Source organism: Filicampus tigris, chromosome 1 (assembly GCF_054856515.1).
Source record: "Filicampus tigris isolate MCC_2025a chromosome 1, RoL_Ftig_1.0, whole genome shotgun sequence".
NCBI classification, from domain to species: Eukaryota; Metazoa; Chordata; class Actinopteri; order Syngnathiformes; family Syngnathidae; genus Filicampus; species Filicampus tigris.
Genome location: NC_141217.1, coordinates 22,961,876 through 22,974,706, shown reverse-complemented (window position 1 = coordinate 22,974,706; position 12,831 = coordinate 22,961,876). Strand labels below are relative to the sequence as shown.

Genomic DNA, 12,831 nt, shown 5'->3' with positions numbered 1-12,831 from the left:
CGGTACAGGCACGACACTTTGAGAATTGCAGGTTTAGAGTCTTCGGTCTTAGTACTGTACCTTGAGACGCTGCTAGCCCAGGACATCTTGGAGGCCTGGCTCTTGAGTTTGACATAGGCATGGCGGGAGGTAGGCAGAGCAGCTGGTGGTGAGGAAGGAGGCAGAGTGTCTTCTGGCTCGCCATGTGAGGATAATGTGTTCTGACGGGACAACCAGCTCTCATAATACTGCTTCACGCTCTGCTGGCTCACCTCTTTGCCCTGCAGAACGAGCAAGAAAAACAGAAACAGCGCGTCGTTATGTGTTGTACACGTGTCGGCTTGTGTCCTCTCACCTTCTTCTGCTGCTGGCTAAGTAACGCTCTCTCAAAGAGCAGCACTTTGGAAATATCCAGGTTATCTTTGCAGAACGAGTTCAGACCCTGAGTCAGATCATCCAGAAGCGACTGCAAGAATGCTAAGCCGAATTTCAAAGTGCTGATGAGGCGCTGAAAAATGTTTTCTGTAATAGAAAAGTGGTTTCTTAGACACTTTGTTTGGTGTTGAAATATAGTTAAATAGTAAGAAAAGAGTCAGCTGCTGCATGTCTTATTACCTTTATCTTCTTCACCTTCCTCCCTCACTGTGCTTTCGTCAAGTTCATCCTCACTTGAGTCGACTCGATCAACACCTAGAAGAAAGGGGTTTCCGCATTATACCATATTTAAATTGGATTATTATCAAGCATGACTACCGCTCCAAAGTAAAGACCCTCCTCCTTTTTTTGGGGGGGGGGGGGGATCTAACAATTAATGTTTGTTTTCCTATACTGTAACTGCAGTTGCAAATTTCTAGAAAAACAATCTGTTCACGGGAAGTTAATTTGAAACTTATTAGTACTTGATTAATGAACATCCCTGAACAACATTAAAATAAACATTTATTCCAAGGAAGGTTATGCTGGAAGATTTTTTTCTGTAGTTAAAGGGAAGTCAAGTCCAATTTTTTCTTTAAAAATCCATACACATTCTGCACTTGCTGAATAAAAATTAGGCAGAAAAATCAACCCGTTTTTATCCCTCCCAGAGGGCGGCCATTTTGTCTTGTACTGCCAATCGCTGTCAACTAAAAATGACATCACGACGCCTATGGGCTCAGGTAACTACCGTCAAAGCTCACCTGTTGCCTCACCTGGTTTGGTCATGTGATGTTGGCAAGCTGCGCTCTCAGGCACTGCGAGGTAATTTTTGTATTACCAACTTGAGTACTAGGGAAATGTTTCCAACTGTTCCAACAACTTCCAGCCCCAAATGTACTTTTATGTTCAACATTCTTTTAAATTCCCATGGAACGGAAAAAATATTTCACTTACCACTTTTTACAAGTTAGGACTTTTGAGGGATACAAATGACTTAACCTTACTTTTGAGGGATGCAAATTACTTAACATTACTTTAAAATACCCCGTTTAGTACCAACAAGTTAGGTCTTCCATTTTTTGTGCCCAAAACCCTCACTCTGTTGTGCTTGAAGCTCTTTCTTTGCTCTCTTCTTCTCCTCTTTCTTCATTCGCCTCTTCTCTCTGCTCAGGTCCTTCAAAGCTGTTTTGGAACTGGTAACCCAGGCGTTATATGCCAGCTAAGAATAAGACGTGCATACAATACAAACTGTTGAAGAACTTTTGACATTAAGTTCACTTTTTGTTTTGTCATTTTCTGTTGTCTTCTGGCTTCAACAAACCTGAAAAGCAGATTTCTTCTTTGGCGGTTCCTCATCTTTCTTCTCTGGATTCTCCTCTTCCTCCTCCTCACTGTCACTCTCAAACAGGTGGTAGCCACAGTTGTTTTCCACTGTGTGATATGGAGCAGCGTCACACGGACAATATCCAGAGCAGCATCCCTCCATTACCTTACATGTAGATCTACTTTTAGAGCTACCATTTTCACTCACATTTTTACAGAAACAAATGGAAAAACTATGCTATATATTATATTTTACAGTTAGTCCGTCACAAGCGGACGCCTGTTTTTCTGAGGTTTTTTTTGGAGGACCAACTGACGGACCAACGGACTTCTGCTGATGCAAACTGACGACTACAATTCAGTTCGTCACGAACTTTTAAAACATTAAAAGAGGTGTGTAATGTACTCTGCATTATTCTGTTGTTTGTTTATATGGTGTCGCTTCATGATGTACCTCCAGGCCGTGAGACCCAAGGCTTCCACCATTTTCCTGCATCCATCTTTGCCTTTTCTTCTTCGTCTGGAAAACATTGATTAGTCTGTGCATTTCTATTCATATCTGCAGATGCCAGAATGTAATTTCTAAAAGGTGTTGTGAGAACACTGAATGACAAGCATTTGACAGGGAGCATATGACCCAAAAATGTGTCAGAAAACAATTGCATTCATTATTGTGTGGTACCAAGTCTCTCTGGCTTCTGATCAACTGGAAGCTCTGCTTTGTCTGCTGGCGTCGGCCGGCTCCTTTGTTTGGATTTAATCTTCTCCATCCTACAGGAAGATATGGAATGTTTACGAGCGGTTTGTAACATTTATTACATAAACAAAAGTATTGGGACACCTGGCTGTTCCAGCTACAGGAAAGATTTGTGAGTTTTCAAAAACTCACACAACGGTCTAAAACATCTTAGTAGAGGAAGAATAAAGATTTAGTAACGTAGGGTTTTAGTCCATTCCTGCATCAATTAATTAACTGACTAGAGGCGTGTCCCAATTAATTTTGTCAATATACTGTGAAAGGACAAAAGGGAGTGTGAGGGAACAGCTTCACTGGTATATTTGGCTATTTGCATTGTACTGTGTGTCTTACTGTTTCTTCAGTGTCTCCACAGATTTCTTCTCCAACTCCAGCCGGGCTGCAACTTGCTTTTTGACCTTGGCCTCAAACAGCTCAGCACCCCTAAGAGGTCAAGAAAGACATTTTGGAAAAAGGGGATAAATGCTAATGTTAGTTGTTGTAAAAAATAAATAAAAAAAATCTATCCTGATATGTCAAAAACACAGAAATCATTTTATCATCAAATAAACCACAAAGCATAGTGGGGAAAGCAAGTAATTGCCATCAAAATTTGACATTTTAACATTTAATATTCATAACCATCCTTCCAATTTTTATACCGCGGTCTATATCATGGTCGTGGGGCAATGTAGAGTCTGACAAAAGGCGAAAATCACCCCATACTCAGGCTAAAGAACCACTACACCATCAGTGACAACCATTTGCTGGAAAGTTCCCTAATGTTGCTATCAGGAAGAGCATACCAATTCAAATCTGATTCTGGTTTGACGGACCTGGAGGCCAATATCTTGGCTGACTTGAGGTCGGCCACCACATAGAGAAAGTAGTAGCTAAGGAAGACCCTCCTCTGTGCTAAAAGGACGGTGAAACAGATTGCATCCCACACAATGCCGGCCTCGCCCTCAGGTAGCTCACACTCGTCATCCGGCTCAGCTGAAAACACAAAAATAATAGTCTTGTGATTATATTGTACAGTTATTTGACATCCATCCATTCATTTTCTATACGGAGCTTATCCCAACTTGCATGAGGCTGGGCACATAAGTTGCAGGCCAAAAGCAGGGCAAATATAGATGACCTTTCTATTCAACACAATTGATAGTTTTCAGTTAATCTACCATGCATTTTTGCAGACAAAAGTAATGAAATCAGGGAGAAAACACGCAAACGCCACACAAGCGGGCCTTAGCCGAGAATCTGAAGCAGATGAGCTAACCATTATTCCAGAGTGCTGCCCTCAGTTAATATACAATGTAACCTTTTTTTTAAAACCTTAACCACAGTCAACCGTAGCTTAACAGAAATAGTGACATTTCCGTACGATCACAAACCTTGTATAAATACTGTATGTACTGTATCACGGAACCTCGAAAGCGAAGTTGTACATTAGACCTAAAATCACTTTTTTTTATCAAAGTTAAAAGTGGAAGTCAATCCAAACGTATTTTTTTCAAGAATATGTTCTATGCAGGCCCCCTAGTTTAAACAAGGCATTCTGATTAACATTGAGTTTGTGTAATATGAGTTAAGCAGCAAATTCTACCCATTTTTAGCCATTTCAGGGGGCGGCCATTTTGTCACTTCTGTCGACTGAAAATGACATAACAGATGCTCAGGGCTGAGATAACAACCAATCATGGCCCCGCTTCAGAAAACAGGTGAGCTGTGATTGGTCGTTACCTGAGCAACTGTGATGTCATTTTCAGTCGACAGAAGTGACAAAATGGCCGCCCCCAGAGATGGCTAAAAACGGACGGCTTAACTCTTATTCCAAAAATGTAATACTTATCAGAATGCCTTGTCAACTAGTGGGCCTGAATAGAACATATTCATGAAAAAATATGTTTGGGTTGACTTCCACTTTAAGGCTGTTTGGTTGATTGTATTGTTCACATGGGTTAACACACTATTTTAGACTTAATATTCACCGACATCAAGGTCATTTAGTGGCAACACAGACACTCACGGACATCGTAGCCTTTTATGGTGCAGAACATGCTGAAGGCCTGAATTAACCAGCAGCCATTCTTCATCAGGCTGCCTAAGCAGGCACAGGAGCCGAGCTGAAGAGAGAAATGAAAGAAACCATGACACATTAGATCCAGAAATACAACGGACATGAATACAACTACTCAGACATCCCTCATATTCAATAAGGGTTGTACAAAGTACTAAAACACCTTATGCATCCATTCATTATTCGTTTTATGAAGACATTTTGAACAATTGTATGCTTCCAACTCTGTGGGACAGTTTAAGGAAGGCCTTTTTCTCTTTCCAGTGCACAAAGCAAGGTCCAGTTCACTTTTCACTTCCAGTATTAGGTGGAATGACCAGGAGCCCCAATAACTTTAACCATTCACTCTTATGCCTCTAAAATCATCCTTGTGCCATTGACGTTATATTTGTGTGAATGAAGATCCACCTTTTTCCACTTTAGTTAATTTAACATATTGGACACTTTTCGTCTCTTTTCAAAGAATAATACACGAATCATCTTACAACATTAATAGCAGGTGTGTATCTACGATGATGTACAATTTGGTGCTGATCCAAATTAGGATTGCTTGGTCTTGGTGGAGTGATGAGTTCTTCCGTGATCCATTGCCATTGTGTATCCCTCCTTATTTTGCTGGCATAGCCGACCAGTTATGGTCAGTGCAGTGCTATTTGTTGTGTAACATGCCAGTAGTGTCTGACATGGACGGTGGACTCACAGAGAGGAGGTTCTTCATGGCGATCACAAAGCAGGTGTAGCCAATGAGCCAGTCCCACAAGCGCAGGATGTATTTGACGGGCTGCATCAGCACACTGCTTCCAAACAACATGAAGTAGAAACAGGCCACCAGGTAGCCCATACAGAAGATGTTGATACGAGTTGTGCCCGTGATGAAGATGAGGCACAGGACCAGCCAAAAGAAGTAGCTGAACACGAACACCTTCACCATGTCAAGGTAAGACCTGGGGACGGAGAGCAATTTTGTTTTGTGTTTCTTGTCTGACCAGCTTGTGCAATCAGCAGTGTGCACTCAGACAAAAACAAGACAGTTGATGTTAATAGTGTGATGAGATCACGCCACATATGATTAAAAGAAAAAAATCAAGTCAACTTGCAATCTCAAAAAGACTTAAATATAATTTCAAACTCATTACTCTTTATAATAAATAGTTTACAGTTGATTGGATTTTGAAAAAATGTTCCAGTAGTGCATGTGACAAAGATTCTCCGTAACTTCCACTAACAACCCAGTCCAAACTTAGCTCTGACATACAAAGATGTGTCTCAGTCAAGATGTATCACACTTCAACATAATTCCTTGACACCAGGTACTACTTAGCCATGGCATTGGCATCATCTTATGGCAGACAGAGGGCAAAAAATGTGAATAGATGAATTTGTGAAACGTGCAAATTTGCAGGGGTTCAACTTTAATATTAGTAAATCTAATACTGCATGCTGCAACTCAATTGTAGTTAACTTATTCCAGACCTGCAGTGAAGGAAGTTGTCCACAGGTATGAACTGATTGCAGGAACTGGGGTCAAGACTGCGGCTAATCTCCACATTGTCTCCTGCCAGCAGTCGCACCGCTGCCCGGTTCTCCTCCTCAAACACCTGCCACTGCAAGGAGGAGCACAGCAGCAAGAGATGGTCGTCTGCATAAAGGAACCAGAGAGAGGGAGAGAGTAAGAGAAAAATTCATCTCAAACGAAACTACTTCCACTGTTTCTATTTTTAAATGTTAAGTTTTGCTGTGATTTTTTTAGAGTTAAGAACAAAAAGAGAAGACTGCACAGTATGCCTTCATGCACACAAACTGATTTTCTTTTCACTGAAAACTTTGTGGAGGGATAAATATACTCACAGAATATGAATAAGGGATTGGGACTCATGGCAAAATCAGGCAAATAAAACCATTTAATGATGTTCGAGGTCAAAGGTTGAACTGCAGTCCTCCATGGGTAATCTAAAAGGGAATAGAAGCAAAAACCACATAAATTATCATTCATCCGTTTTTCTATTAAGTTTGTCCACATTAGCGCCATGTGTGAGCTAGTGCCCATCCCATCTGACTTCTGATAAGAGACCCATGTAGACAAAGTAAAATTCACATTCCTTTTCACTTCTGCAAACAATTACTCTTCAATCAACGAAACGTGTGTTTTGGGGTTGGAAGGAGAACTCCACAGAGAGATTTGAACCCGTATCTGAGACAGAGATGCTAAATGTCATCAGAAATCAAATAAAATTTAACGTAAAATACAGTATAAGACGATAAGAAGAGGGAGTCATCGATGTTGTAATGGTACATTAGCCTGACTTCAGTGCAGGCACTGGGGGTTAAATACCCACTCAGTGACAGTGTGGATGTGGATTGATATGTCCCCTGTGATTTACTGCTGACCTGTCCAGGACGTAGTTTGCCTTTTGCTCAAAGTCAGCTGGGTTAAACTACTATCTCATTCATGACCCAAATGAGGACAAGCACTATAGAAAAAGGAATGGCTGGATGATTAAGTGCCCCAACATATCCAAAAAAAAGCATGCTACTTTTAAAAATTAATATCATTGTACATTCAGTATTAGTAATCGTGATTCATAAATCATAATTCAGTATAATTAATGTTGTCTCAAAAACATTTCAGTGTTGATTTTGGATTTCAGTGCAACACCTATCCCTGTCCTAGAGCCCTTGGACCCAAGCTACCAAGGAAACGGAAGTGAGTGCAATGATACCAATGTTTATAATCATTCCATGGTCTATGAAATTTGCCAAGCAATTAATATCCGTATTATGTGATGTGAAAAGGAAAAATCCCATCACCAATTACATTGGTGCGCCTGAATTCTGTAGATATTTTGTTATCTGTGCGGTTTAGTACATGAACTTTTCTTTGTAAATGAAGCCATACCAACACACAGAGCAGGAGGGATGCCGATGCAAAGTAAGTACTGCAGCACTATGAGTCCCGCTGTGAAGCAGCAGTATTTAGGCCACACCTCCCCGATCGCCTTCCTGCGGCGCCGCGACACAACCGCCATCAAAGCGCCGGAGTGTAGAAAAGCGTAGAAATCCATCCTCTGACCAATCACATTAACCGCCACGATCAAACTCATCTAAAAGAATACAGTATGAAGATGTGAAGGAGACACTAGAAAAGGACAGATACTTTTACTTTTCGAAACCTCACCTCTAGGCCAAATTTGTAGAAGAAGAAGTTGATAAAGTACTTAATGCAAAGTCGGATGCCATGATCCAGGTGTTGCCTGGTGATCCCGTGGAAGAGGATGCTGAAGGGTGGCGGCTTCAGATTGTTATGAAGACGGAAATAGAGCTGATGCCGATGGACGGTCGCTTCAAACGCCAGCAGACCCAGCACCATCAGATGATTCTACCGCACGCACGAGATGACGATACAATGATGTCATGGGTGAATGGTTATATGTGGCTAACCCGTATGGACAAAAGTATTGGGACACAAAGGTTGACACTGAGAAACAAAGGGAGTTTATGTTTATGTTATTGTCGCACATGTAATCATACCCTGAGGCAGGGAAGGATTCTTCCTTCGCACTTGAGCAGGGCACCGCACCAGTAGACGGGATCCACGGGCTCTATGTAGAGCACGGACCTCTTCAGCAGCTCCATCATGTTCCCCCTCGTTTCCATTCCAACATCCAGGCTCGAGGTGTTGGATGAGAACGTATTCTGGGACAATTACATTGGTAAATTGGAAAAGTTTGGTTATTTGTTTTCTTTAAAATATGGTAGACAAGTAATGATGATACATCCAGTCTAAAGGTGTTGATCTTTTCAGTAAAGCTTTAAGCGAATGTATTTATGTATGCACTTACTTTTATTTTTGAATTTATTGAATTTATTTCCTTTCTTTTCGGAAAGTGTTTAACAAGAAAAACATTGCCTTATTTTACTCATTTGTTAATGTTCTGCTCCATCTTTTTGGTAAATATTTTAGCAACGTATGAATTTATTTCAAAGAAATGCATTTTTGTTAAATGTTTTTATTTTTACTTACAGCTTTTTGCCAAGAAAGAGTTTGGCAAATTTGAAATGTATTTACTTATTGTAATTTACTTTAATGTCTTTAGCTATTTTGGATTTAATTTTTTTTTTTTTTTTTTACCTAATGCTATTTTATTTGTATTTGTTTTTCTTATTTTACAGTAAAGCCAGAAAATGCTTTTAGCTCATTTATTTATTTTTACTTGATCATTTCAGTCATGTTTTTTGGCTCTGTGTTGAATTGACTTCATGTACACCTTCTACAGTATAAATAGATTAAATAAAGCTTGATTTGATTTAATCAGGTTTGTGTATCGAGCATTCAAAGCAGCAACCTAGTGTGTGAAATACTATGACATCACCCACAAGCAGCAGAGGCACTCACTGCTGTGCAGTTGGAGGAGTAGTCAAGAGGTTTGATGACCTTCAGCTGGTAAAACATCTTGCACACCACCATGACGCAGGCCCACACGGCGGACACACTGGATGCTGTGGGCCGTAACCGTTGAAACGGGATCGCGAAGACCCACAGAACCAGGAAGAGCAAATTCATGAGAGAAACCTGTCAAGATGAACAATGGAAACAGATCACAACCATAAAACATTAACAGTTGTTTATGACGGTCCTTTAATCTGTACTCCACCTCTTTCAAGGACACCCAGATGATGCCAGAAGACACTACTTTGAAGCCATGGAGCTCCATTAGTCTCCAACTCAGCTCCTGAAGTTTCTGGATGCCTAAGAGAGCCTGAATGAGCAGTAGGCTTGCCCGGTTCACAATCACAACCCACTTGTCCTCACAAGTGCTGGCCATAGGACAAGTGCTGGCCATAGTGTCTGGGAGGAAGAGGAACAAATTATTGAAAGAACACCAGCCATAAATAGAACGGACAAAAAACAGTGGTATAGGACAAGCAAAGCAAAGCATTTATTTTTATGATGTCAAATTTCCATCAATCAATCAATCAATCAATCAATCAATCATTCACCTTTATCTATAGAGCGTTTTTCATACATGAAATGATGAAAATATAACTCAAGTGCTTCACATTACTATAATCACCCCCACCCCACAGATACACCTGGAAGTGAAAATTCAGGAGAGCAGTAAATGAAAATCAGAGCATCCCGCGAGGACACACCATCACATGGAGCCCTCTGCACCAAGACCAGATCGCAGGTCATAGCCGCAGACCGCCAGCATTGAGCCCCCAGTACATCTGGGCAGCAGGTGACTGCATGCAAAGCAACTGGGGACCCAAGAGGCAGAACCATTTGAAAAAACTAAAAGGCCGGAGCCAGAGGACCTCCGAGCCCGTGAAGATTCATAAGGTAAAAGGAGTTCAGGGAGATAAAAGGCTTGGGCCTTCTTATCCATTTAGACATTTAAAAACCAATAAAATAACCTTACAATCGATCCCGAAACATATTTGAAGCCAATGCAGTGATTTTAAAATCAATGCAATTTGCTCTCGCCTTCTGGGCTTCATCAGGACACGTACTGCAGTACTGCAACAATTGTAAGATTTTTGGGGAAGACCAGAAAGCAGGACATTAAAGTTGTCAATCCGATTTGTGATAAAAGCACATTTCTTTTTCAAGGTCACAAATGAGCAGGATCTATCCCACCTGACTGTGAGGGAAAGGAGATCTACAAACCCTGCACCGACAACCAACCAATCACAGGCCATACAGTACATGGACAAGTAGCCATATGTACTCATATTCATACCTATGACCAATTTCGATTCGATCGTTCATTGAACCTAGCATGCATGCTTTGGAAAGTGGGAGGGTGTCGGCACAGGGAAAACATGCAAACTCCAAACAGGAAGGCCTGAGCCCAGATTGGAATTCTGTTAGGCAGACATGGAAAGCTCATGCACCATGTGCCACTCCCTTGAATCAATATTCTTACACATATAAATAACCAAAAGATTTATAATAACGTCATCAATTATTTGTCCGACTTTATATTGGTTTTGAAAAAGAAGCACACAGAGCCCAGAAAATGGTGTTACCTTCTCCCTTTGTCTCCTCATGCTCCTCCTCGCCACATCCTTCTGAGCTCATCTGCAGTTCGATGATATCCAAAGTCTCCTGACTTCTGCCACTGCTTATGTTCTCCTTCAGGAGTCTGCAAGGAAAAAAACTTTCCAAAATCGAACACCCTTGTGTTGTTGTTGTAAAATTGGGCTGTAAAATTTGGAAAGCACCAACAATTTTGAACAAATATACCGCTATGCCTTCAAAGTTGCACAAAAGCTTCAGCAAGACTTCGGTTCACTGAACAAACTGAGGACCAAGTATTTTATTCTTTCTTTTTCTTTTTGGCATTTCTCAGTTTCAGTTTTCAAGTGCTTACCTTTTACGGAGCTTTTCAATCTTTTCTTTAATACTGGAAAGAGAGCGAGAGAGAGATAGAGAGAGATAGATAGATAGATAGAGAGAGAGAGAGAGAGAGAGAGAAAGACAGAGAGAGAGAGAGAGAAAGACAGAGAGAGAAAGATTATAGTGACTGATGTCTCTGTCACATCTTGCATCCATCCATTATCTATCACTTATCTGACTGTCACATCTTCACAATAGAAATTAAATAATCAAACCAGTATTGATTGTTTTCAGTACTTGGCCATGTAACAGAAATAACATAAAAATTGTATTTTGGGCTCATTCGTCATTAAAAAAAATAAATAATTCACACATTTTAACACTTGCATTAGTGTCGAGACAATACTTAATTTTATTTATTAGTTATTTTGTTGTTGTTTCTCTGTAAAATTTAACTTTCAAGTACTGTTTTGTTTTAACGTTTCTGCTCTCTGCAGCTTTTCCGTAGTAATGTCGATAGTGCAAAATCAATACCATGTCATATGAGCTGAAAACATGCAAGGAGCGTTGAAGACTTACATGTCAGAAATCATGTAGACTGAACTTCTGAGTTCTTCTTCTCTAAGTGGGGAATGGATGAAGAAAAAACAGAGGTCATTTAATTGATGCTTTAAAAAAAAAGAAAAAAATCATTTTACTATGGTGCCCCTAAAGTGTTGTCGAAAAAAAAAAAAGGTTGCGGGAAAAAATTACCCTCACAAACCTTTGTTCATCCGTGCAGTTTTGGTGTTCAATATCTTTGGCTCAAATTCTGTGTATAATTCATTATTTGCCTTCACTCTCACCTGGGGACTTGCCTAACAGGAACATTGTCGATGTCACTGAGGATCAGGAAGTCGGAGTTGAAATAATGCAGCTGAAGAATACAAGCCAATAGGAAGGCCGCAGGAAGTATGATACGGGCAAAAAGCTCCACGGTGTCATAGCGTTCCAAACCCAGATCTCGTAGCCTAATTGAGGATGCAAGGTGAAACTCACACTCCAAATTTGCGTCTCATAATCTGCTACTCACCCATCCTCGGACATGCCCATGATCTGTCGGAAGAGTGCAGACACACTCCGGAACTGGTACATGTAGATGGCAATCAACACCAGCATGGAGTAGCCGACCACCACCGCCCAGAACATCTTCAGGTATCGACGCCACAAGTCAAAACGAACCTAAGTCATAGAAAGTACAGTACAATTATTGGCGTGAAGTTCCCTGGCCTAGTTTGTTGAAGTTAACACAATCTGCTTATTTGCATTCCCTCAAAGCTTCTTTTTATTTCCATGTTGACAGCTTTTTCAGCAAGAACCAGTAGACAATTCTCACTATTTACTTTTTCATAGCAGGTTTGTGAATTTGATTAGGAAGAAATGAAGTAAACTCATTTTGAAAAACTGTCAATGAACCAATAATGGCTCATTCACGTTCACGCTCATCTACCAAGGAAGTCCCGTCCCTACTATTGAATGCGCATAGACCACAGGGTTGCTGACGATATCCAAATAGAGAATTAATGGTGTTTTGTACCCACCACCTTTGCAGCCATTAAGTCTTTGTGTGCTAAGTGTGCAGCATGTATCTAAAAGGTCAGCAGAAAAAGAAGAAGGGCGAGGAAAACCAGGAAAATGAGAGCAAAAATGGATGTGTGTGCATTTATGACTTGAAATCAATAGAGAGGGCCACTTTGAGTAAATGTGTGCCTTGCCTGGGTTTAGATACCATAGAAGACCTCCTGAAAAGCTGAGACCTTATAAAAATCACTGAGATATCAGTCTCATGAGAAAAAAAATAAAGCTGCATCAATATTTCGGCCTTTACAGAAAAAAGTCATGCTGTTTTGGTTGACAGATAATCATGGTTGTAGCTTTTCAGTGTTGTACAACTCTATAATATTCTGACACTTATTT

General features: G+C 40.5%; 1 protein-coding gene across 7 annotated transcripts in view; it reads right to left on the bottom strand.

The window, feature by feature from the left end:
* Nucleotides 1–12,831, bottom strand: part of LOC147153293 (piezo-type mechanosensitive ion channel component 2) — a 45,436-nt gene that overhangs the window by 13,794 nt on the left and 18,811 nt on the right. For all 7 annotated transcript variants that reach the window (XR_015086375.1, XM_086027256.1, XM_086027251.1 and 4 more), the window contains 23 exons: nt 11,948–12,096; nt 11,721–11,885; nt 11,455–11,496; nt 10,910–10,942; nt 10,566–10,681; nt 9,188–9,381; nt 8,929–9,105; nt 8,064–8,228; nt 7,711–7,911; nt 7,432–7,636; nt 6,384–6,485; nt 6,009–6,174; nt 5,236–5,479; nt 4,485–4,581; nt 3,292–3,451; nt 2,810–2,899; nt 2,402–2,490; nt 2,174–2,239; nt 1,718–1,827; nt 1,495–1,615; nt 595–669; nt 335–501; nt 61–260 (listed from right to left, as the gene is read on the bottom strand). Coding sequence is in view for 6 of the 7 variants with exons in the window: in XM_086027256.1 (XP_085883382.1) it covers nt 61–260; nt 335–501; nt 595–669; nt 1,495–1,615; nt 1,718–1,827; nt 2,174–2,239; nt 2,402–2,490; nt 2,810–2,899; nt 3,292–3,451; nt 4,485–4,581; nt 5,236–5,479; nt 6,009–6,174; nt 6,384–6,485; nt 7,432–7,636; nt 7,711–7,911; nt 8,064–8,228; nt 8,929–9,105; nt 9,188–9,381; nt 10,566–10,681; nt 10,910–10,942; nt 11,455–11,496; nt 11,721–11,885; nt 11,948–12,096 (3,134 nt within the window). In the remaining variant the exon portion in view is untranslated. The remainder of the gene's footprint in view (nt 1–60; nt 261–334; nt 502–594; nt 670–1,494; nt 1,616–1,717; nt 1,828–2,173; nt 2,240–2,401; nt 2,491–2,809; nt 2,900–3,291; nt 3,452–4,484; nt 4,582–5,235; nt 5,480–6,008; nt 6,175–6,383; nt 6,486–7,431; nt 7,637–7,710; nt 7,912–8,063; nt 8,229–8,928; nt 9,106–9,187; nt 9,382–10,565; nt 10,682–10,909; nt 10,943–11,454; nt 11,497–11,720; nt 11,886–11,947; nt 12,097–12,831) is intronic.